At 38.8% G+C, this 26,219-nt stretch overlaps 1 protein-coding gene across 1 annotated transcript; it reads right to left on the reverse strand.

Moving 5' to 3' along the window:
• Nucleotides 1-1,783: 1,783 nt before the first annotated feature.
• LOC120548900 (immunoglobulin lambda-1 light chain-like) lies at nt 1,784-15,286 on the reverse strand. Its single transcript, XM_039785410.1, has 8 exons — nt 15,239-15,286; nt 14,983-15,070; nt 14,488-14,815; nt 4,514-4,572; nt 2,733-3,083; nt 2,591-2,617; nt 2,201-2,307; nt 1,784-2,093 (listed from the first exon to the last, which is right to left on the reverse strand). Exons 1-8 carry the CDS (start codon nt 15,284-15,286, stop codon nt 2,052-2,054), a joined length of 1,050 nt encoding a protein of 349 aa, XP_039641344.1. The 3' UTR covers nt 1,784-2,051.
• Nucleotides 15,287-26,219: the final 10,933 nt, after the last annotated feature.

The raw sequence follows: 26,219 nt of genomic DNA on the forward strand, positions 1-26,219 counted from the left end.
ATGGTTTGACAGAGTGTGAAATTGTAATTTCGATAAAGGATGGAAAACAAGAAACTTCTGTAATCAGGATTTGAGGAGGAGAAAGAGTATAGCTGACTAGCCGATGTCAGATGGCGTGGTTTGTTTGCCTTTGTTGTTTTTTTTTATGAGGGCTTGATTGAGCACAAACATGTTTTTTAAAGGAAACAAATGGAGACAATGTTCCTCAGTTTTTCTGTCCCACAGGGGTCTTTACTAATAAAAAACAAATCTAAATTTGGATGGGAAACAGTTTAGACAGAAGCATTTATCAAATGGCCATGCTTCAATTATTGTAGAGCTTGATTCACATGCAGATTATTTATAGAGATTACAATGAACATTTTTATGATTTTATTCATTAATTAATGGTGATAATTGTCCTTAGTCTGTTACTACAACAACCATGAATACAAAAGACAGTGATTGCATATTAAATGTTGGCAAAAAAAAAATATCTGCAATATAAATGCAGTTATGAGATTATATTTGATTAAATGCATTATTTGATCTCGGAGCTATAATAATCCAAATTCTACTAAAAATCTTAGTTTTTTTTTTTAGTTCCTTGGTTCATGGAAAGTTGTCTTTCGGTTATTACTTTGAATAAAAAACAGAATTGATGAATTGGTAGAGAAATGCAAGGATTATATAGACAACATGAGCCTCTTTCATCTTAGGTTCCAGTTGCAGGAAGTCTAAAACTTAACTCAGGTAAAATGGCTGCCATGAGGTTCCATACTGAATTGGCAAGTCAGAACTACATGTCACATCTACGGTTTTATATCTATGGCAACAGCATTCATTTTATCTCTTATCAACTGCAACATAAAACCATCCAAATGTATTTCTGCCCCAGATGGAAGTTAAACAGCTGTTGCATGAGATATAGGACACATTTGTGTGTGTTTGTGTAGCTTCAGTTGACCCAGAAATGTAAGTTTAGCCAGCGGTTTGCTCGGAGCCTTGCAGTGCGGGGGGGGCGTTGGTGCAGAGCTGCAGCTGCACTCTGCAGCCGGAGGTTGCGGTGAAGAGGAAGGTTGCACCTTCATCACTTCTCAGCAGCGAGACGGCTCTGCAGGCTGCTCTGTGACCACATCCTCTCCTCTGCTGTCGCTCTCTGCTCCTCTTCTCGCTTTCAACCCCCCCCAACAACAGCTCTGACCTTCTTCTGTACACAGACCAGAACGTCTGCTTCCTGTTGTCATGTGGTCGGCTCACACTCTTCCATTTACTCTCCTGATGACGGCGTTTGAACTAAAGGAAGAACTGCTTTATTTATGTAGAGAATGTAAATTGTCGTAAGATTCTCGCACTCATTATAAAGTGAAAAAAAGATAGATATGACTTACCGTATCAGTCAGACCAATACTGTAAATAAACCCAGTTTAACAAGTTCAAATGATTTCTTACAAAGAAAAGAACAGCTTGGTTGATGGAATTGAATCAAATGTCACTGGGGAAACTTTAGTCACCTCTCAGTTTGCTTAATGGAAAATGTTAAGACCCAAATGAACCTGCTGATGAGGTTTCCCTGAGCTGAGATGTTTCAACATGATGTAGCTGAGAAATGACTGATTTCTCAGAAAAGATGCAGATAGGCGAGCAGCTAAAAATACCTGACAGTCTGTGGAAAAAGTGATGTTCACTGCTGTATGTAATCTTTGTCATTTTTAGGACGGATTGCCAAAGTCAAGTCATTTAGTCTTTTAGCAGACACTTGGGGGCAAAAGTTTAAAGGAAAAATGAAACGTGATTGACAAAATCCTCTGACATACTTTTATTGAGTAGAAAATGAAGCATCAAATAGTTCACGACCACAAACATACAAGAGATTATAAAATGATCTACACCAAACTTACTTCCATGCCAGTTTTGGCGTTAAAAAGTAACGAGAATATGCTCCTCTATTGGTAGCAGAATTTGGTTGGCTTATTTATATATGAATGCAAATATGTTGTGACGTACACAGTTGTGGAAATATAACCATATAATATGTTCTACAAATGTTATTTACAGAAACTAAGGTTGGCTCAGACCTCAGCTCTCAGTTGTTCCGTTTTCCGGGCTGATCTCTGCAACAGACAGAAAAGACACAATGTCACAAGCTCTTTTTGTTACACGTTAGTTCACATATTACATTATACAGCCGAGTTTTGGTTTTGGTTTTATGTCAACAAACCTGAAGCTTCCACACCAGAAAGGCCACAAAGGCTCCATAGAGGCTGCTCTTGACGATTAGAAGAGCGTAGGAGAGTTTGGCCGTCTGTGAGATCTTCAGATAATACTCTGCAGAAAGTTCAAACATTTACATACAGTTAAGTGACATGAAGAGGAAACGGCCGGTGCACTTTGTGGAGATCTAACAAGGAACCAAACACTAAACAGTAGAACCGATGCATTGAGGTGTACAGAATCACAGAATGTTTAGATACTTTATTCATCCCGAGGGAAATTGTAGGCATCCAGTAGCTTAGACAACCATAAGACAGCATACACACATACACACATATATCTCACATACATAAAAATCACTCACAGAAATGTAAAGAGTTAAAGACTAAAGACTTACCTCTTGTCATGACGTTTTCACCTTTACCTGATGATGGAAGAATAAGAAATGGATTAGATGAGGACAGATAATCATTTTCCCCAAAACAAAAAGATTCAGATTAGACAATTTCTGAGTTCCAAAAGAACCAAAAAGAACAGACCTTGAACACCCACAACTGTATCTTCATGACTGGTTGTTGCTGTTCCATCGAAGAACTTGACGATGCAGGTGAAACTTTTGCCGGGTGTGAACCAGTCTTCTACAGAGACACTCAGCCTGCTGGTGATTCTGTAAAACTTGTTGCCTTCCCGCAGGGCATCGTTATCAGTCGCCACACCGTTGGTTTCATTAATCCCGTTGACCTTCCATTCAACACTGACATGGTCTGGGTAGAATCCACTGGCCACACAAACGATGGTCTTCTTCCTCGAATCGTCTTTCTGCTTTTGACACTCCTTTTCTGAAGGTGGAAGCACTTTCACTGTTGGTTCGGTGATTTCAAGGTTTGGTTCTGCAAAAATAAAGGACACAAATCATTAAATTAGAGCTGCACAGTCCAAATCCTGGAGATCTACCATGAAAAATGACCAATTTCAGATCTAATAAGAAAAGAAACATGGTTGTTGCAGGTTTTTGTTCTCGTATTACCAACTCTTCTTTTCATTTAAATGTTTGTTTTTATGACGTTATCATACCAAGACTAGACACTGTCAGTCCCTCTCCAAAATCAGCAGAATCATTGACTCGCATGTAAAGAACAGCTGACATGAACTAGCTTGGTTTTTTTTTTACTTTATTTGTGAGTTTTTGTTTTTACTAACCAGCACACATACAGTGAAATCACAATCACCATTTATCTCACAGATGTTTTGACTCAAAGTTTTTTTCTTTTTTCCCCTTCACTTCTCGCGGTGTTGCAAATGAGACACCATTTGCTGTTGTGAACAAGTTTAGTGCAAAATGCCAAATTCCCCAGCTCTAAGCTGATTCATGAACTATACCAACAAAGTCTAGCGCTCGGACCAAATGTAGCGGTTATTGGTCATACAATTTAAAAGATTTATCCTGTGAGATAAATTTGACATTTTCTGTGCCACTTTTGACAGCAAACCTACTCAGCAATCACTGAATAAAACATAGTATTTACTTCACAATAATTTTGCAGATTTAGGTCCAATAAATCTAAGGAGCAACCATTTCTGCTCATGATTTTAGTCATTTTCTTACCCAACACTGTCAGTCTGGTGCCACTGCCAAAGTAAGCAGGATCGTAGTTGTTCACACTGATACGAGGCTACAGAAAAACTGCTCAACCTCTCACCACTGACAGCTGTACACTGACTTTGGGCTCTTTTTTTTTTTTTCAACAAAAGAATTTAACCGTGCACACAAAACTCCTGAAGAAATGCTTTAACCGAATTCAAACTTGACAGTATAATACTGCTGATTTAAGATCCATTTAAGAGCATATGATTTAAAAAGAAAATAACATAACTGGTAGCACTCATAACTTGACATCATTTTCTATGATATTAATGATGATATTTTGATAATGTATGTCAGTAGATATGGAATCATCTTTACTGTCTTACCTAAAACGGTGAGTTTAGTTCCAGCTCCAAAGTAAGCCTCTGACTGGGAACTCACAGTGTCTGACAGCTCTGATAAGAACTGTCTGTGAGAGTAATAATCTGGGCGTAGAGCCAAATGTTTTCTAGCTGCAGCACTTTGACTGGAGAACGTAGACTAGGATTGTTTTTACTGGCACAAACTGTCTTCTGCATCAACTTATTTCACACATTTTAAAATGAGCACACTCTCTCTGTTCACTGCCATCAAATAAAATGTCTATTAAATATATTCTTAATTATTGCCCATAATCTTAGCATAAAAACAAGCTGAGAATCGTGCCCTGAGCGGTTTTGTTGCAGGTTTTCTTACCTAAAACAGTGAGTTTAGTTCCAGCTCCAAAGAAAGCCTCGTTGTAGGAGCACAGAGACCTTCAGCTGGAACAAAACTCTTCCTACTGCCTCTCTTCATCTGGGCCACTTTCAAATTACTCCAACTTTCTCTCTTTCTCTGACATTTAAAGACTTTACTTAGAATCTACTTTAGTTTACAGAAGAGTCTGATCTCCCTTCGGTAACTTTTGCTTCTTAAACATCCACGTGCTTTTGTGACTATTGTACGATCATTTCAACGAGCAATAATCAGCATGCTACAGTATAAACAGGTTCAATCATGGTTTATCAATGGCGGTTGGGAGTCTGTAGAGCCTTAGAGTATCTTTACAGTGTCCGAAACATCTTAACAAAATCATAACTGAACAATATTTAAGATTTTCTTACCTAAAACAGTTAACTTTGTTCCTCCACCAAAATAGCCCCCTCTGCACCCCCACCAGAGTCACAGTGCACCTCCATCAGTGCCTGGCAAAATATGCTGCTTCTACTTTCTATCTTTGCTTTTTTAGTTTTGTACTAAATGTACAGTAACTTTCCTTTTAAAACCAACACCTAAATGAATAAATACAATAGGAGCATCTCTTTTACCAAGGTACCTTACCCAGAACAGTCAGTTTAGTTCCCTGGCCGAAATAGGCTTCACGCTGACACAGCGTTGAAACTTAAGAACAAAAAGCTCTGAGCACTGAGCAGCACCTAAATCAAAGGAACTCACTATAATGGAGTGCTGTGCAATTCTTAAAATGAATTACAATTTTATATTTTCATTTGATTTCTTACCTAAAACAGTTAACTTTGTTCCTCCACCAAAGTAAGCCTCTGCAGCCTGGTTCACAGTGCACCTGATCAGTGCTCAAACCAGCCCAACATACTGCTTTCACGTTTATCTGTGTTTTATGCCCCCAACGTCTCCTTCAAAGGCAGCGCTGCCTGGAAGGCACTAGGATTAGGCAAGGGTTAGGGTTAAGGTTAGGGTTAGGTAAAGTCAATGGTCGCAGCGCTGCCTGGAAGGAGACGGGGACTTACAACACCATTGAGCTGCTTTTACTTTGAATCTTTATTTTCTAGTTCGGTAATGAATTTACTAACTTCCCTATTTTTTTTAATAAGTTACAATACAAACCTCTTAATTAGCAATGTTACCCTTTCAATTGATTTGATATCTTACCTAAAACAGTTAACTTTGTTCCTCCACCGAAGTAAGCTTCATTCCCACCAGAGTCACAGTGTACTCCATCAGTGCTCAAACCAGCCCAACACGCTGCTCTTACTTTGACTCTTCAGTTTCTAGTTTTGTAATAAATGTAACTTTCCTTTCCTGCACTATACCCTGCGTTTTCATGCAATGTAAAACCGTTTCTCTCAGCGACCAACCTTTTATGTTTTTACTTTGCTTACAGGCTTACATGTGAAGACATTTTGAGCGCTTACTTACCCAGAACAGTCAGTTTAGTTCCCTGGCCGAAATAGGCTTCGTACTGACACAGCGTTTAAACTTGAGGACAAAAAGCTCTGAGCAGAGCTTTCAAAAGGTTGGTGCAGTACAGCAGGTTTGTTAAAGAACTATTCCACTCACAATGCTTTTTATATTTGTTCTAATTCTTATCTTACCATAAACTTTAGCCTGTATATGCAGTATATCTTTTCTTACCTAGAACAGTTAACTTTGTTCCTCCACCAAAGTAAGCCACTGTAGTCTGGATCACAGTGCACCTGATCAGTGCTCAAACCAGCCCAACATGCTGCTTTTACTTAGCTTCTTTGGTAAATTAGACTTAAGTACAGTAAGAAACACTCTCATTCCAGTGCTATTTTCATTTGATTTCTTACCTAAAACAGTTAACTTTGTTCCTCCACCGAAATAAGCTTCATTAACACCAGAGTCACAGTGTACTCCATCAGTGCTCAAACCAGCCCAACACGCTGCTTTTACTGAGCTTCTTTGCTTTGTAGTCTTGTAATAAATGTAACTTTCCTTTTTTAAACCAACACCTAAAGCCTGTTTTCACAAGTTGTATGCAACACAAACATCTCACTCATCACCCTCTTAGACTTTATGTTAACTTACCCAGAACAGTCAGTTTAGTTCCCTGGCCGAAATAGGCTTCGTACTGACACAGCGTTGACTTAAGAACAAAAAGCTCTGAGCACTGAGCAGCACCTAAATCAAATGAACTCACTAGAGTAGAGTGCTGTGCATTTCTTAAAATTAATTACAATTTTATTTTTTCATTTGATATCTTACCTAAAACGGTTAACTTTGTTCCTCCACCGAAGTAAGCTTCATAACCAGAGTCACAGTGTACTCCATCAGTGCTCAAACCAGCCCAACAGGCTGCTTTTACTTTGAATCTTTGCTTTTTAGTTTTGCAACTTTAAGGTTTATCGCAAGTTGTATGCAACACAAACATCTCACTCATCACCCTCTTAGACTTTATGTTAACTTACCCAGAACAGTCAGTTTAGTTCCCTGGCCGAAATAGGCTTCGTACTGACACAGCGTTGAAACTTAAGAACAAAAAGCTCTGAGCAGAACTAAAACTAGACTTAAGTGCTGTACATTCTTTAAAGAAACACTACAATTACAATGCTTTTATTTTTTTTCCTCATTTATTTTCTTACCTTGAACAGTTAACTTTGTTCCTCCACCAAAGTAAGCCTCTGTAGTCTGGGTCACAGTGTACTCCATCAGTGCTCAAAACAGTCCAACATGCTGCTTTTACTTTGACTCTTTAGTAAACTAGACTTAAGTACAGTAAGAAACACTCTAATTCCAGTGCTATTTTCACGTGATTTGGTTTCTTACCTAAAACAGTTAACTTTGTTCCTCCACCGAAGAAAGCTTCATAAGAACCAGAGTCACAGTGTACTCCATCAGTGCTCAAACCAGCCCAACATGCTGCTTTTACTGAGCTTTTCTTTTCTTTTTTACATTTAGTTGCTTTTAAGTGTTTAATGTATCAAATATCACTTTTTGCTGTAATGCAGTCTGGTTTTTACAAGATTAATGTAACACAAACTTTCCCCTCAACAACCAACCTGCTTGTGTATGTTGAACTTCTGCTACAGGAGAATGAATGTGAAGATTTTTGGATGTCTTACTTACCGAGAACAGTCAGTTTGGTTCCCTGACCAAAGTAGGCTTCAGAATTGGCACAGCGCTACAGCTTAATATCAAAAAGCACGGAGCTCAACTTAAACTATGAAGAGCCAAGTACATTATGATTCTTATTGAACCACACACATCATACAGCTAATGTTCAGGTTTAACCATCCTTGACTTACCCAAAACGGTCAGTTTGGTTCCTTTTCCAAAGTAAGCTTCGTTTGTGTTGTCACAGTGCAGAGAACTGAGCATGAAACTCTCTCCTCTTTCTCTACCAGAATTCTCTTTAGAAAGTTTTAACTGTTTATACTAAGACTCTAAAGCAATGTAACAATTATAAAAACAAAGTAATAAACAGAAATATTTACCTAAAATAGTCAGTTTGGTTCCTTTTCCAAAGTAAGCTTCGTTTGCATTGTCACAGTGCAGAATTACTGAGCATGAAACTCAAGTCTTTCTCTACCAGAATTATCTTTGGAAGGTTTTTACCAATACTTCTCTTCATACCAAAACTCGTAAAGCAAGGTGACATTTATAAAAACAAAGAAATAAACTGAAATATTACCTAAAACTGTCAGTTTGGTTCCTTTTCCGAAGAAAGCGGGTTCATTGTAGGTCACAGTGTTCTGTCTTCAGCTCAATATTTCAACTTTTTCATATTAAGAGTTTCTACCTTCACTTTCATACCAACATGTCTACTATTGTAAGTTGGTTGCAGTGAACTAAAGCAGTGAGAGATGTTACTTACCTAAAACAGTGAGTTTTGTTCCCTTTCCAAAGTAAGCTTCAGATCCAGTGTCACACTGAATATCTCCTCTACCAAAAAGTCTCAAAACGTTCCATAATCAGCATGTTGAGACACAGTGTAATAATCCAGGGGATGAAGAAGGTTTAAACATGCAGGATACGCCTCATAATGTCCAATTATGTTCGTTTTTGTCGAGGCGAGTGGACGAAGCATCCCAATGCTCCACATTTGAATTAAAAGTAATTACAAAAAAAACATTTTTTTTCCAGCAGATTTTCTGCATAAACATGGACTTTTCAATGCCGAAGTGTGCTGCCTTCAGATTATTGATTTTTCTGCTCTCCCAGCTGTCCCAGGGAGCATGTAGCAGTCTAAACAATGGCTGTTAATGGGAGGAGGTTTTTGTACAGCGGCTCTATGGGATTGTATCACCGTGGCCCCCTGTCCCCACGATGAAAAAGCATCATACAAAAAACGCAAGTCTCTTTGGTTGTCTCCCCTCTCCCCCCCCCAGCCAGCGTCTCCATATCTCAGCCTCCATCTCTCTCTGTGTGAGAGCAGCTGTACAGCTCGGGCTGGCTGACTCCAACCTGACTGCTGCTATTTCTGTGACTGCTAAGAAAAGAAGCAGAACAGAGGGAAGGAAAAGGGAAACTGGTCTTTGTTTGTAGCTGTTCAGAGGGAGTGACATCTCAGCTGGTCACACCTCTTTATCCACCCATGTTCCCTGAGTAACATTCACTACTTCACACTGTAATCATGTGTAGCCTAGTTGATATTGACGACGTTTCATTTCCGGGATTGTTCAGATGCCACTGGAAATTCCGCCGGATGTCCCTCATTTTGGCTGGATGTCTGTCACCTTCCTCTTTCTTTGTGTTGGCGTTCTAAACTCCGGTGGATTTCTGAGGACTATGGTTAACTGCTCCTCAGATCTCTGCAGGGTAAATCCAGACAGCTAGCTAGACTATCTGTCCAATCTGAGTTTTCTGTTGCACGACTAAAACAACTTCTGAACGCACATGTTCCACCAAAACAAGTTCCTTCCCGAGTTTATTCTGCAGTGGCACCCTTGCTCTGTCCGGCTCTTAGCTCTGCCCAAGACAATTATGATTAATTAAAAGAAATGCCAATAAACCAGAGCACGTTTTTCTCCCATCCCGGAATCTTGTGTGGACTAGCCAGACCCTCCTCCGCAGCGATGTGGAGGAAGGTCCGCCAAAGTGACACTATGTAGCCTACTGTGTCGCTCGTCGTGATGAACCCATGAATAATTATTACCTGACTCTGCGGTGCCCCTCAGCTCTACAGTATGATGAATTTTAGTGTTTTTAAGCTCAAGTTTTGGTTTTACAGTGCCACCATCAGTATTTTTGTTTCCAGCTGCGGGCGGCTATTTTCAGTAAAAAATCCCTGATAGATCTGGTTGAGCGTGCGCCCCATGTACAAAGGCTTAGTCCTCGCTGCAGCGGCTGGGGGTTCAAATCGGACCTGTGGCCTTTTGCTGCATGTCGTTCCCTCTCTCTCTCCCCTTTCCTGTCATCAGCTATCCTCTCAAATAAAGTCCCAAAATGCCAAAAAAAAAAATTATCTTAAAGCTATAGTGCGTAGTTTTTCATTTCCATGAGGAATTCTGTAGACCTTTTTGACGGCAGACATGTTGACATGTTATAGTAAGAAAAGCACAGGTGTATTCAAACCCATTACTGATGGCTGCATTCCACTTAGGAGAGGTCCTGGTGTTGTGCACGCTGACTCACTGAAATAGCTCACTGGGAAACTTGATGGAATTGAGCCATCATTAAGGTTATCACTTTCAGCTGAGCTATGACAAGTCAAAATGTCTGCTGTGAAAAAGGTCCATAGTAATGACAACAAAACTGTCAGCGCGTCCACATGATACAAGCCTTCAGTGACCGCGCCCTGCTAATGAGAGAAAAAGCCATAGTAGGTTATTACACTGTTTAACAATATAATCATGCAGCATTACTTAAAAATGTGTTCAATCCGTTATGAAGTGATAACGGCTCATGTAACCTAAGAACTCATTGTATCACCAGATTTTATTAGTTTTTTTCTTCCATTTTTGTAAAAGGAAATGTAGTTCTATTTAATAGCATTGTCTGTCTGCGTGACATCTTCGAACAAAACATCTTCTAACGTGAACCAATGTTTCATTAAACATTTCAGTATCAGATTCTCATCAGCTTATATCTAGATATGTTTCTTCAAAGTTTACATGAAAATATTACAAGTTTGGTTTATTTACTTTGGTTTGTTTAATCTAATGACAAGCTTTGCACATTAACATAGAGCTTAAATGCCATCAATTGTGGCATTTGTTTACTGTGTAATCTTACATAGGCTATCTGTCCCTAAATATAAAAAGAGCTCTTAACAACATTCACTCTGTCCTTTTATTCATTTTGTTTTTAAGCTACTTTAGTTAGACTTTATTTACATCGGGGACTAAATGAATAGTCTGTCCCTTTCATTTCCGAATAAAAGTAACCGCACTATGATACATTATAAGCATTGCTGAGACCATTATATTATGTCATATTTACTCTTTTTACTTTTATGTAAACGGCACCACATTCCGACCACTTTATAAATATATAGCTCAGTATGATAACACTTAAAAGTAAGGTCAGTACAGTATGTAAAAGGGATGGCCAGTCAAACTAGCATATCCAAGTGTAATCCCATATGAACCCTGTAGAGGTCAGTGTATGCTAACTTCTTACTAACTTGATAAACTTAGAAGTAAATATTATAGTAAAGTGTAGACATGAGCACAGAATGACCCAGATGATTCACTGTACACGCCAATATATGTTGTATGGGATGTTTAAACCTTCCAATGTTAACACCTGCTCACTTATCTGAACTGATCAGCTTTGTGGTGTTGCAGGATCATCACTGAGCTGTGGAGAGACACTTCCTGTACCATTCTTTAATGAACTAGTTGAGTTTATCATGCAGATTCTTTTTGACTTGATGTCCCAATTCTTACTTTATTGTCACATTGATGTTAGTCTCGCATTGCCAGACCTATCGCAGCGCTATAGGTCTGGCTTCACCACACTCTGCAGTTCCTGTAACTCTTTCAGCTCCTACTTCAGGGCAGGGTCTTTTCCCTTTTCTGCATAGGAACCCTTAGTGACCTAGCAATGTCTGATACACAAACGGTACATATTCACACAACAGGAACATTCTGATTGCTGGTTTGTTGTTGTATGTGGCGCTAAAGTCAAGTGACGATACTATAAAGACCGTTGCGGTGCTTGCCTCCCCCTTACCCCTCCTACCAGTTCTATGGCCACTTGGCCAGTGCGAATGCAAATGGCAAAACCGGTTTTGGGGGAGAGTAGTTAGTAGAACTGTTTCAAAGTGGACTGTTCCTATAACTACGTTCCTGTAACTACTTGGTCGGAAAGTGGCTATACATTCTGGGATAGGAGGGAAAAAAAAACGTTCTGGGTTGTTTGCATTTCTTTAAACCAATCACAATCGTCTTGGGCGAAGCTCTGGACGCAGAGACAGTGGCTCTGCAAAATAGTCTCGGGAAGGAACTTGTTTTGGTGGAACATTTGCACCCCGCAAAAGAAAACGCTACATACAATATTAAAGTTATCTGTTCACACAACACAGTAATGTGAGCTATTTAAATTAACTGGACACATAGTTAAACCTCATTTGCTCTTTTGTGGGGTGGTGATGGCGCAGTGGATATGAAACATACCTTTGGTGCGGGAGATCCGGGTTCGATTCCCACTGCGATACATCAACCAATGTGTCCTTGAGCAAGCTCTTAACCCCTAGTTCCTCCAGAGGCGTGCGACCTCTGACATATACAGCAATTGTAAGTCGCTTTGGATAAAAGTGTCAGCTAAATGACATGTAATGCTCTTACCAGTGTATCACCTTGGTACTTGGTCCACAGTAATCCCACCAATCAGTCCCAAAACGTCCCAGTTAGAGAGGAAACGTTGTAAACGTTCTTTTAAAATTGTTTACAGTCATTCCCCGAACGAACCAAGCAGGTTTTTGCACGATCAAAATTTTCTTCAAAACGTGACATTTTCAGCGTGTAGCTTGCCAGCAATCTGACTATTTGTTTCATGTCAAACAGTCAGATTATTTGTTTCATGTCAAACAGTCAGATTGCTGCCAGAAATTCTGATTATTTTATTTTTTATTATTATTATTTTTCTCTCTCATTTAGGGCTGGGCACACGACTGATACTTTTAAGGCACCGAACGAATTGCCTCCATGGTATCGAGTATCAAGAAATGCCTTGTCTTTCAATAATCCGTTTCGATACCTGAGTAAATCTCATCAGTGAGCCAATAAGTATGCAGCATGCTTCTACTACGATCTAATAATGCTGGTGATTGATAGATTGTATTGTACATTTTATAGAGTCAGGGACTGTGTTGGGAAAGTTCACTTTCTATATGAACTAGTTCAAAGTTCAGTTCACACATTTTAAAATGAACTAGTTCATTTCATAGTTCATACTTCAAAATTATGAACTAAGTTCACAGTTCCAAAAATGAACTAGTTCATAGTTCTTTTTTCCATATGTTGGTTCAGTTCAATGTGCTGTTTCAGGCTTGCTGTGTATGTGACTGAAGTGCGGATTTTCTTTTTGAAAGCCGGCGGGCAAAGTTTGCACAGAAATGTAAGATTTTTCCCATCCTGACCGACCTTTAACCTTAAAACTTGTTTAAATGATCATACGACGCCTCCTTGCTGCTTTGTCGCCTCCATGCTGCTTTTTGTTTTGATGACGCATGCGGCGGTGAGACACTGGTGGCTGGTGTTGCCAGATTGGGTGTTTTTCCGCTACATATTAAGGCCTGTTTACGGTGTATTTTAGCCGGGTTTTCGCCTGGAAGGCTCTATAGAAATCTGGCACCCTATTGAACGAAGTTAAACTGAGAGAGCGTGTCGTTCACAGACACCAGAATGAACAAGTTCACAGTAACGTTCATCAGGCAGTAATACAGTACGTTCAGTTTACGGTCACCCAAAATATGAACGAGTTCAGGCACAACACTGGTCAGGGAAAACTCTACGTTATGCTCATGTGTGTTGTATTTGTAAAAATGATTTCCATTAAATTAGTATAGAAATAAGTATCGTTCAGGAACCGGTATCTAAGTCACGTTACGGGTACCAAAAACCTTTGATTCCCAGCCCTACTCTAATTATCACATTTAATTTGCCAAACTTGGATGCATAACATATTTGAACTAGCTTTATAGTTTTTGCATGAGGAGCTCATGATAAATCATTAGTTAGGCATCACAGTTAGTAATATAAAGTGTTATCTGCAAACATTGATATAACCATTGTTAGATAGTTACATATCATATTGATGGTTGAAGACAAAAAAGGTGTCTATACCCTAATTTAGCGTTTGCATGACATGATCATTGCATGTGTTCTGGAAATATTTCTATTCGTACGTATACCTCATACATAATATTCGACTATTCGAGAAAAATCAGAAGTGCTGGAAGTCAGTACTGTGAGTACTGGCCCATTTCAGGCACTGGTTGAAGACTTCTTACAGGATATAACCTAAAAAGCCAATATTAGCCCAGAGTGGACTACTTCTTCCATACATATTGTTACAAGTATGCTAGCTCATTCTGGTAGTAGGAAATGTGTATTAGAATGGATTACTTCCTTTATAAATGTAGTTAAAAGTAGGGTAGCTCATCCTGTCAAGTAGGAAATATATATCAGAATGCCCTACTTGCTTTTTAGATGTAGTTCAAAGTAGGGTAGCTCATTCTGTCAGTTGGGAAATATGTATCAGAATATATTACTTTCTCTATAAAAGTAGTTAAAAGTAGGGTTGCTTATTTTGTCAGGTAGAAAATATGTTAGAATGGACTACTTCCTTTATAAATGTAGTTAAAAGTAGGGTAGCTCATCCTGTCAGATAGAAAGTAGCTATAATTGTGTCTTGCCCTACTTTCAGGACTTAATCAATGATATAATTTATTTTTCCACCAATTGAGTACGGTATAAAAAACATACAAGCCACAGCTCCTGTGGCAGGAGCCTATGTGCCACCACCTGTGACAGTTATTTGTATGACTGTGTGGTCTGTGTGCATCACTGTGACTGGCAGCACAGTAGTAAGTGCTGCTGTCATTCAGGAGCAGCCCAGTAATCTGTAGAGAGAAGTTGTTCTTGGATGTTTCCAGAGACGGCTGGAAGCGTCCCTCAGTTTGGTCGTACTCTTTGGTGAGGAACTCCAGCAGTGCTCCGTGCTGGTTTTGTCGATACCAGAGCATGGTGTAGCTGCCCATGCTGAACCCTGGACCCATGCTGCACTCAAAGTTCACTGTCAATCCTGGGAGGGACACTTGATCTCCAGACTGAAGAACTACCACAGTGAGACCTGCAGCACATGAAGAGGATGTTTTATTGCGTCTCACCTCAATGTACAAAACTGTAAATTCACACATATACATACATACAACATATGCCATGTAAATGGGACTGGAACTTGATCATTCAAGCAGCCAAAAGTTAGTACATCCATTATTAATAAATACATAAACCCACCTGAGTGTAAAAGAAGCGACAGATAAAGGAGTGTGCTAAACATGTCAGTGGAGAGCACGTCTTCCAGCTGAATGAGTCCCACGTCACTCTGTTCAGCACCAATATACCATGAGGTCACATGATAGGGATGTGAGACTGACAGTTCTTCTCAATCACGGATGAAATAAGCACAGGGAAGATGATTTCTGTCTTGTGTTTAGACTGAGGTTGTCAGTACTTTGTTTTGTCAGGGTGGAGCTGCATCTGAAACATTTACACCAGGGTTCGAAATGATGGGGGTCTGGGGGGGTCCCGGACCCCCCATAAGTCATTAGGGACCCCCTATAAGAATTTATTTTTAGATTTTGGGGGGTCCCCGACAAATATTTTTAGCATTAAAAATGATTGTGAAAATTATAGGTCTTTAGTGACGTTTTATATTTATAACAATAATTAATGTATTTCCTAGCGCGATTGGGCAGCAATCAGGGCAGCTAATAGCATCACAGATTGGTGTTGTGGTCCTCCGGCGCATACAGTCATTGACATATATAAAAGCATACAGTACAGTCTATGGCGCAGACACGTATGTTTATTGTTGAACGCGGCAAAAACGAAGCCTCACAAAGACTGATTTCCCTAATGAAAATCCTGTAAGTGCTTCGATTATGTTTATATCTCCATAATAATTGCTTATTATAGTAAAATATTTGGAGTTGGTGTTCCTATATCAAAAGTTGCATTAACTAACTTAGATACCCAGTGTAACGTAATGATTAGAAGAGTGCGTTTGTCAACGTTTCTTGCTAGCTGTATGTGTATGAAGCATAGGTATGAAGCCAAATAATCTGCCAGCTAACAGCAGACATATAGCAGTTAGACTAGTTATTCAAAGCTAGCATAACAACCTAATTGTCCAGTCAGTGATTTTGAATAATGAGGTTACTATTGGATTATTGTCATTTTAATGGCTTTCAGTCATGTTAGAATATCTTACTTTTTTTTTTAGATTTTAGTTCAGGTTATAGATTGACTACTTTAAAACAAAGTAAACCAGATAGAAAGATAGACATTTATTGATCCTTTCGGACAACCATCTAATGTAGGTACAGTTTTTATAGACATCATTATTATTCAATCCAGCGGCTAGTTGTTTTACAAATACCATTAACATAAGGGATGAGAAATGCCATTTGTATTTGATCAAACCCTTTGAAGGTGCATGGTGCTGCCATAATGAGTACACCTGGTGGATTTAGGTAACTTAGTTAACTTCCTTGCTCAAGGAAAGAATGACCTGTTATCCACTTTGTCATGTCAGGGATTTATATAAGGTGCTGTAACTTTGTTGCTCCAGAATTAGAGGGTTACCTGTTAGATTATAGCCAATCCACTTCTCCAGACACCACTACAATACTGGGACTAGCCCAAACCATGAAAAACATCCCAAGACCATTATCCCACCTTCAAAATATGTCAATATAATTTTGCCTGCAGTATATAGTGTAGCAAGGTAGTCTTCAGTATTTTTTATAATTACATTTTAGGGGACCCCCCAAGAGTCCTAAGTCATTTCAAACCCTGATTTACACCATTGTGATCGGTGTGAATTCTACATTCAAACTGAGACTAATGTAATATTTATGGTATAGTGATGCTTCTTTGCTACTCAAGATAAACTAGAATGTATTAATGTTTTTTTACATTTATAACAAGCAGTAGAGCATGAATAGTATAATTCCTTGAAACATAACTGAATAATACATGTATGTTGCTTCATTACAGTGATTCAAAGTAATGTAACATAAAGCATATTAGTGTAGTATGTAACCTATATTATTAACTTCCTCTTGTTATGTTATATTTTTAGCCCATGCAATTATGTCATTAGTTTAAAATATGTGACCGATCTTCAGTTAATGTAAATATATATATATATATATATATATATATATATATATATATATATATATATATATATATATATATATATATATATATATATATATATATATATATATATATATAGCTCCAGGAATCTATTTGATATAATTCATTTATGTAATAAAATGTTTTAATCATGATTTTGTTTAGTGCTGGAACCAGAAGTCATGAAGTGTATTTGTTGATCAACAGAAAATTAATTGACGCTGTTTTGATAATTGATTATTCACTAATTTCAGTTCCTGGAGTTCAACATCTTTGTGTTTTGGAGTGTTGGTCAGACAAAACAAGATGTCTGAAGATCTCATCTCGGCTCTAGGAAATTGTGGGCATCTTTCACAATTTTCTAACATGAATGAAAATAATCTGAATTTTTTTTTAGCATTGCACATTTGGGATTTGCTCCTTGGGGATATTTCATGTCATTTTTGATAGTACTCTTTCCTACTTTGTACTGCAACTGCTGCATAACAATTTTCCTCGAGATGAAGATCTATCTTACTTTATCTTGTTATTTGTAGCTCTATACTTAACTACTTATAGTAAAATGATATAGCTAAAACAATAAATCAATCAACAAAATCAACAATTTTATGAATGTTATTTATCTAGAAAAAATGCCAAAAAAAACTAAACCAGCTTTTCCAACATTAAGATTTACTATGTTATTTCCTTGTCAATTGCATAACAGAATATTAGATGATAGATTAAGCGATAATGAAAACAACTATTTACTAACTTCATTATGCACATTTTTGGCTTATGGAATGATTGAGGCTCTCTGTTAATACCATTGGTCATTACCAGAGCCCTTGGTGGAACGTGATTGGTCACAGCCGATTTCAACACATTGCCCCGCCCACTCTGTTTTCAATTGTGAAGAGGTGACCGTCCAACTCCTCACCAGGACAAAGAACAAAATATTTTAGTGTGTTAAACCTTCAGAAAGACTTTCATAAACATTTACTACAGTTTGTATCTCATAAGCGAGTTTACTTCCAACAGTCGGTTATGTCGCCTCAGGACGGCTGTAATGACCGTGTTCGCCACTTTTAGCTGCTGTAGCCTAATGCTAGCTAGCTGGGACGCCATCAACGGTTGTCCTCTTGAAGTCTGAACTTGAGTCTGCTGTTGCCTCTTCTCAAAGACATTACTGCTGTCTAAGATGCCGGAAGTTACTGCTTTTGCCAAGAAGGTAAGCCTTTGTTTCTTGTATGTCATGAGTTGAAGTTTAGGCTGTGTTTTCTTGGTGTTTGTACGCTTGGCTAAGCTAATGGCTGTGGGGCTGCTTAGCTAACGTTAACCTTTTTGCTCTGCTGCTGTTTGGTGTCATGCATGTGTTTTGTGGTTGATGGCTGCTGATTCTTTATTTCTGTGTAATATTAGAATTGACGTTGATTGTGAATTGGCATTATTCATTTGGTTTGGATGCTGGTGGTTTGGTGAAATATGATTCTATGAGTAACGTTTTAATTATGTTTGAACTGATTCCAAACTTTTGTCGTTTTCTCCAGCCTGTCTCTTCTGTTAGCCCCTATTTACGCTCTAGCATGTGTCGCCAGCTGCACTGACTGAGCAGCGTCTGGTGTGCGACAGTATTTGTTAGTAGTTATGTTAGGGCTGGGTATTGTTCAAAATCTTTCGATCCGGTGCCAATTGCCGGTTCCTAACGATAATTATTTTCGATACCATATGTTTTAAAATCCATTTCAGCATCAACAAAAATACATTAAACACAAAGCTTTTCTTTTCCACCTTAATTGTTAATCAAAATAGTTATCAAAAGTGTGTGTGTGTGTCGGTCGGATCTCCGCTCTGTGTCAATATGCAGAGAGGACAGATAAGCGACTAAGACGCTTTTGGAACCGAAATTTTGCACCGAAAGAAATAATTTTTAGATACTCGTAGGATTGGAGTATTTTTTTCGGTGCCATAAAAGTATCGACGTTTTCGTGTAGCTCAGCCCTAAGTTATGTTTTTTTTTTTTTTTTTTTTTTTTTTTAATTTTTTTTTTTTTTTAAAAAAAAAAAAAAAACTTTTCAGTCTCAGGATCTTTGAACATGAAAACAACAGGAAAAAAAAGAGAACAGGGTTTTGGTGATGGGGTGTCACTAAACCACATCACTGTGTACTGGCGGCGCAGAAATACACAGCAGAGTCTGCTGGATCGACACTGGGAATGATCAGAGCTCCTGTTAGGGTGTCCTCTCGTGTAATCTTAAACCGATCTTTAAACTGCTGCTCATAGATGGGGTCACTGCCAGTGTATCCGTGTCCAATTAAATTAATCAGACCGCTGTCTGTTTGCTGGTACCAGAGCATTACATTAAGAGCATTATCATCGTGACTGCATTTAAAATCCACCCTGGACGTTTCGTTGACTATTCTTGGATGAGACGGCTGAAATGTCACACTCTTAGCTTGGTCTGTGGGGAAAAAACAGATTTAAGAAACTTGGTTGATACAGAATCCTCTGTGAAAAAAATATAAGTGCTGTATAAAATGACCTACACACAATTAGTTATTTTTGCAGCAAATTTCATTACATGGAAGCAAGATGAGAAGAAACCCGATCACAGTTGGAGACATGGTCCAGTTTCGTTCTGCTGCAGGAGAAACTTCCTTCAGTGAGAGTCTGTTTAAAGAGACTCAGCGTCTCATGTGAGACCATGAGGGTTTTTAGTGAGGGAGTGGCATTAAACCACATCACTGTGTACTGGCAGCGCAGAAATACACAGCCGAGTGTGACAGGGTTGCTTTCTGTATAATCAGAGCTCCTTTCGTTGAACCGTCTCTTGTCAGCTTGAATTGTTCTTCAAACTGACCCTCGTAGGTTGGGGAGTTTTCATATCCATACACAATGAGGGTCATAGACAGACTGTCCTCTCTTTGCTGATACCAGAGCATTATTATGAGGTTAGCATCATCATGGCTGCATTTAATCTGGACCTCAGTGCCCTCATTCACTATCTGGGGATCAGATTGTTGAAACTTGACAGCGCTCGCCTGACCTGTGGAGAAAGCAGATTTAGATTAAGCTGTTATTGACACAAAAGACAAGGATACAGTATTCCTAATTTCATAGAACATTTTTATTTATTTATTTTTTTTAGCCTTTTAAACATAGCTAATTAATCATAGTTTCACGTAATTTAGGATGGAATTTGAGATCGTACATGAAAGCCAGATGAAGAGAAATGCAAATGTGTGCAAAGGTGAAGAAGACATTGTGAGGCACTGATGTGAGGGGAAGAATTGCTGTGAGAAAAACGAGGCTCAGGGTGAGGAGGGAGGGCATTGTGTCTGGCAGTTCATCATCATCATTCTCTTGATAACCATTCTCTTCATGCCAGGTGCTGTGCCTCCACCTATTGGTTGAATCTATTCAGGACAGTAATGTGCATGACTGCAGTTGGTTACTTTACAGGAAAACACAAACATAGTTTTTTTTTTTTATAACAAATAACCAATAATATATTTTTTATTTTTAGAGAGCAGTTTATTCTGATTGACTTTATTTTTTGCCTTTTGTCCCTTCCATTAAAGGGGTGATAGAATGCAAAACCGATTTTACCCTGTCATAGTTGAATAACGACAGTTCGGTGGGTAAATAGGACATACATAGAAGCTCAAAATCCCATTGACACCCCTTTACTATGAAAATTCATTTGAAACTGCGCTGAAAACGGTATCCCAACAAGCGGAAGTTGACTCAACCTCCCAAAACGGACCTTTGCAGCCCATGGGTGTATAAGAGAACGGTCACGCTAACATTACATAGGCTACAAACGGACCTAGATATAATCTACTAGGTCACGATCCTCTACATTACAAACTCTAAACTTATAGAAACACCATATAAACTCAAATATGGCGCTTTAAAAATTGATGGTATCAATTGACTGTGTGTGGAGTAGGGTGTGGCTGGGTTGCTACACGCTACCGCAGTGTCAGCAGCTGTTACCCGCAATCTTACGCCCGCGGTAGTAATTTATAAGGTAGTGTGTTGAGTTATTTAAACAAACAATCGGGGAAATAAAGTCTTGTCCGGAGTTATTGATACGTGAATGGAGCCATCAATGGACATCCTCAAACAAAAAAAAGAAATAATGACAAGTAATTACACTAAGGAAGTAGACCAGTACATTAATTTAACCCATAAAAAATAAAAGAACATTGGAAGATGTTATATACAACTAATATATTAGTCAGCGGGGTAGAATAACAGCGGTATGAGCACGGCATGTGACCATGATGAAAGTATTTGGTATGGGGTGATGTGTATGCTAAGGTTGGTGCAAGCGCTCACCAATCAGCGCAGCTCATCTAAATATTAACATACCATTTGGAAAAAAGTTTGTACAAATGGCCAAACACAGAGCTAGGCAAAAAATATCAACATACCAAATTGACATAGGAGACCATAAGGAACAGTGTGAAATACCCTATATAATCATTCTATCACCCCTTTAATATAAGTGAAACATGTAGTAAACGTCACTGATATGATCTCTGCAGCGTGGTTGAGTTCCTTTCCTTATTTGATTTATTATTATTATTATTATTATTATTATTATTATTATTAATGTGGGTCAGGATGCAGAACAATAAATAGAGCTGTAACTAGGGCTGGACCCGAATATTCGTTCGGTGGGTTGGTATTCGATTTGAAAATTTGACATTCGAATATTCGTTTTTAAAATTTTTAAATTTTATTTTATTTTGGTTTATTTATTTTCTGCATTTATCTCTCGTTCACATTCCAGTCCAGTTGGTGGCGGTAATGCACATTTAAGTTGGTTTGCCAACCGCCAATAAACTACCAGAAGAAGAAGAAGAAGAAGATACTGTCGTTTACGATGACGCCCACCGAGCATTTACAAGCTGGTGTCTGTCTACCATAGACAGTATATGGTCAATACCGATCCGTTCACGGCACGATCCGTTTAGCGCGTATGTGCAAGATGACACTATGCATGACGTAGGCGCAGATGTTAATGCTGCTTCATGCCACCACCACCGAATACGCGCCCACCAATCTAGCGCAAGATGTCACCATGCGCTGTGTACGAAAGACACTACCCAATTTCCACTACCTCCACTAACTTAACTATACTAATCTAGTATTATAGCTTCCGTTACCTCCACGGGAAGCTAACTTATAGCTAACGTTAATTAACCGTAGTGATTTAGGTTGTTTAACTCCACGAAAAGTTATTTACTAACATAATTGAACCGTACTGACAGCATTAACTTAAACCCCAAAATAAACTGAAATCGTTAACATAATAACATTTCATTCTACTGTCTATAAAATAAAATCACTCAATACTTCTATGAACTGTAAGCTAATTAGCTGAGCTTCCATTATACTAACTTATTTTAACGAATTAGCTGAACCAGCATTATCATCTGCGTCGTCATGCATACTGTCATCTTGCACATCGCAGAAGGAGGGTGGAACGGATGGACAGCTTATATACTGTCTATGGTACTAGCGACGATAACAAGTGCGGAAATGTAAAACTGTTTCCTGTTTTTCCGTTGCAACATTGTGATGCGAAGAGATCGTTTTGGATTATAAAGCTTGGATATTACATTTCCTTGGGCTCTTGGGGATTTATGAAAATCAAGTTTTGGTCAAAATACCACTTTGTTGCTGAAAGGACAACGAAAACGGGTATGCACTCTCGGCTGCGCAGATTACGGCTGAATTGTTTTATTTTCTGTTACTTTGTAACAGTTGTGTACCTGGCTGTATATTTTAAAGATTTAATGCTTTAAAAAAGCTCATGGGTGGAAGTTTTATCGAGGTTACAGCGACGTCCCAGTCACAAAGTGTCCCGTTGACGGGACGGTGATCCGAGGTTAAAAGTTTATTAATTCTGAACGTGTCTGGCCTGTCTATCTATATTGCACCAAATACGACACTGCACTCCCTTGTGAAGTTTTTTGGATGAAATGTTCTCAAAATAATCAAAATGCAAACAGACAGACAGACACATAGAGATTTCTGCCTTTTATTAGAGATAATAATATGTTCAGCCCCCTCTCTCCGAAGCTTCGAATATTCGATGCTCACTACTACCGAAGCTTTGAAGCTCAAAAAATGGTATTCGGACCAGCCCTAGCTATAACAATTCCAAATTTTACTGTAGAATTGTCTCAGAAATAATTGGGATTAACAATATAATTGTCTCTTTCAGTCAAATGAATCAATCAAACAAATGAAAGTTTTGAGTGAATCCCAGAATACATCTTTTGGTTATATCACTGTTAAGTGACCCAGATAATACCACAAGTACCAGTGAAGTGAACTCTTTATTTTCATATAACATTGAATTTTTTGCTTAAATGAACATGAAACCATCAACAGTCATACCCCTTAGTACATGGGTCTCAAACTCGCGGCCCGGGGGCCAATTGAGGCCCGCGGGATGATATTTTGTGGCCCCCCTACATGACATCAAAGTTTAGTGTCAGTGCGGCCCACGCCTTGATCTGAAACGCACCTTTCTGCTGAGTCCTTGCGTGTGCTGCGCTTGCCACGCTTTTATTTATTTATTTTTTTTGTATCACTTACGGGCTACCATAGCTAGTCTCGTGGCGTTTGTTATGAACGGAATATTTTGTTATCGAGCACAGGGGCACCTCTACATGTCTCATATGCACAGAGAAAGTTGAGGTGTATAAGGAATATAACATCAGACGTCATTACTCAACTAGACATGCTGAGGAGTATACAAAATACCAGCGAGATGAGAGAAAGAACCGGGTCTCCAAGCTTAAAAAATGTCTATTGAGCCAACAAGATTTATATAAGAACTTTTGTTGAATACGTGATGCGACCCAGCCTGACCCACACTCTACCTCGAGCGGCCCCCAGGTAAATTGAGTTTGAGACCCCTGCCTTAGGATCTTAGCTGTTAGCAATTAAGCGATGAGACAAGAATGGTAAGAATTCTGTAAGAATTGTTACAGGCCTAACGATAAACGGCCTCTCCCTCTCCACTGCATGTTTATGTCACAGACGTGAGGTCTGTAGACTGGCAGCACACAGATAAACAGGCTCATTCTCCTTCTCAATGCTGTTTTTTTTTTTATGTTTTTGATTTTTGATTTTTTCACCAGACACCACTGCTTCTACTGTGAACTGAAAACCTTCTCCTCTCAGCTGTCCGTAGCAGTGCAGGTTATTGTTAGGCCCCATTATTATGTAGTTAGGCCCGAGTGATCAGCAGACAGAGAAACATCTGAAACACAGAAATCAGAAAAGCTGTTGCCAGCATAATAAACAAATACTTTATCTAACTAACTAAATCACTTCAATATAAGTCATGTGTTTACATGCTTTTTTTATGTGTATATGTATTTTGCTTTGTTAAAACAGTTTAAATCAGTTTGCTTCAGATTAGGGCTGCGCAATTAATTGAAATTTAATCGTGATTATGATTTCGGCTCCCAATGATCACAGAAACGGAATAATCGAGAAACAATTATTTAGCTCATTACGTTTTGCAAGTAAACTCTTATTTTCTCTCTGATCTGAATGTAAAAATTAAATAGGAAATAGGAAAAGTATAAAGGCAAAGTTCACAGTTGTATGTGTTTTTTTCTTTTACTGTTTAACTTTTCCCACTGTTTTTTCAGTTCAATAATTGCAACATCTTTCAAGAAGTCGACGAGTTTAAATATTGACCGAAATAATCAAAATAAAAAGATTAGATTTTTTCCCATAATCGAGCAGCCCTACTTCCGAGGAACAAATGATGAAAATATACTTTATATTAAACACCAAAAAAATTTAACCACACATTTGATGAGGAAGCCACGTTGTGTCGATGGATGGATGGATAGATGGATGGATAGATAGATAGATAGATATTAACTTTACCTGCAGCCTATTTTGATTTAGGAAAATAAAACAATGAGCCAACACTTGAGAGCTGTGTGTGTGGAGTAAATGACATCAGACTCTCTGCAGTATTAAATAGACCAAAGAGAAGACCTACAGAAGAAAGAAGACTGGAGCGCGTGTGTTTGCCATGTTTATGTGCACAACAACGGGCATTTTTAGTCCGTCTTTTGTTTGATTCATCGATCATAATTTGTCTCACGCATTACTTTTATACCTTTTGTTAGTCCTCTCAGCAGGGAAAGAAAACAGCAGCAGTTGAAGTATGCTGCTGTCTTTATCGAGCAGTTTAGGTTTTTGATGCAGGTGCATGTTGCTGTGGGCCACCAGCTTTTTGTAAAGGAGCCAGAGGAGTTGAGACACTGTGCTACCTCGCTGCACAGAAATACTCTGCACTGTCTGCTGGGTTTATGTTGGAGATGACGAGCTGAGCTCGGCCCTGTGAATGGCCCGTCATCTTGAAACGTGCTTCAAAGTTCTCCTCAACGTTTGGGTTTTCGTAATGAAGCAGTCCGATCAGCTCCATGCCCCCCTGGCCTCCTGCTGCCGACTTGTGCCGGTACCAGAGCATGTAGGGGTAGCTGTTGTCTCCATGGTAACAGTCAAGACGGGCTTCTGCTTGCTCAGGTTTTATCAGAGGAGGTGATTGTTGGATCGTAAGCGACGACATCACAATGTCTAGAGTAGGAAAAATAAAAACTGAGGGTTGACACGACAGGTTTATGTCATAATGAGAAATTACACACATCTTGTGACTCGTGCAGTACCTGTTAGCAAAGACAGAGAAAAAAACAAAATGACAAACATTTTTAAATCTTCATCTAGGCATAATATTCACTGTGGTGGCTCACATCTGAACTGGGACTAATAGAGATATGCAAAGGCATTAATGAAAATACATTGGTGTGAAATCATCCTTTTATTGCATGCTTGTAATGAGGAAGGAGGAGCTTACTGACTTCATGTCGGTGTGTTTTCACTGCTCTCTGCTGTTCAGTGTTCTGATTCTGACTCATGCAAAGGTGATCTGAGGCCTAGTACAGACGGGTATTTTGGAAACAGGGTTTTTCCCTCCTTTAGTTCTAACAAAAAAATCCTGTCTGCACAAGCACGGTTTAAAAACAAATCTCAGTCCGAATGACAACACAAAAACCCAATGGAAGCGCTGTCAAGAGCGTGCCAGAACCAGGGCGGTGATATAGGGCTGGGCAGTTCATCAAATTTTGATCATAATTTTGATTTTGGCTCCCAGCGATCACCAAAACAAAGTCATAGGGGAAAAACGATTATTTTGCACCGACATTATGCAAGTCAACTCTTATTTTGTCTTGTGTTCCGAAGGGGAATTCAAAAGGGAAAAGTATTAAGGCAGATTTTTGTTTAACTGTTTCCAAAAATC

This window comes from Perca fluviatilis, chromosome 20 (assembly GCF_010015445.1).
Source record: "Perca fluviatilis chromosome 20, GENO_Pfluv_1.0, whole genome shotgun sequence".
Classification (NCBI taxonomy): domain Eukaryota; kingdom Metazoa; phylum Chordata; class Actinopteri; order Perciformes; family Percidae; genus Perca; species Perca fluviatilis.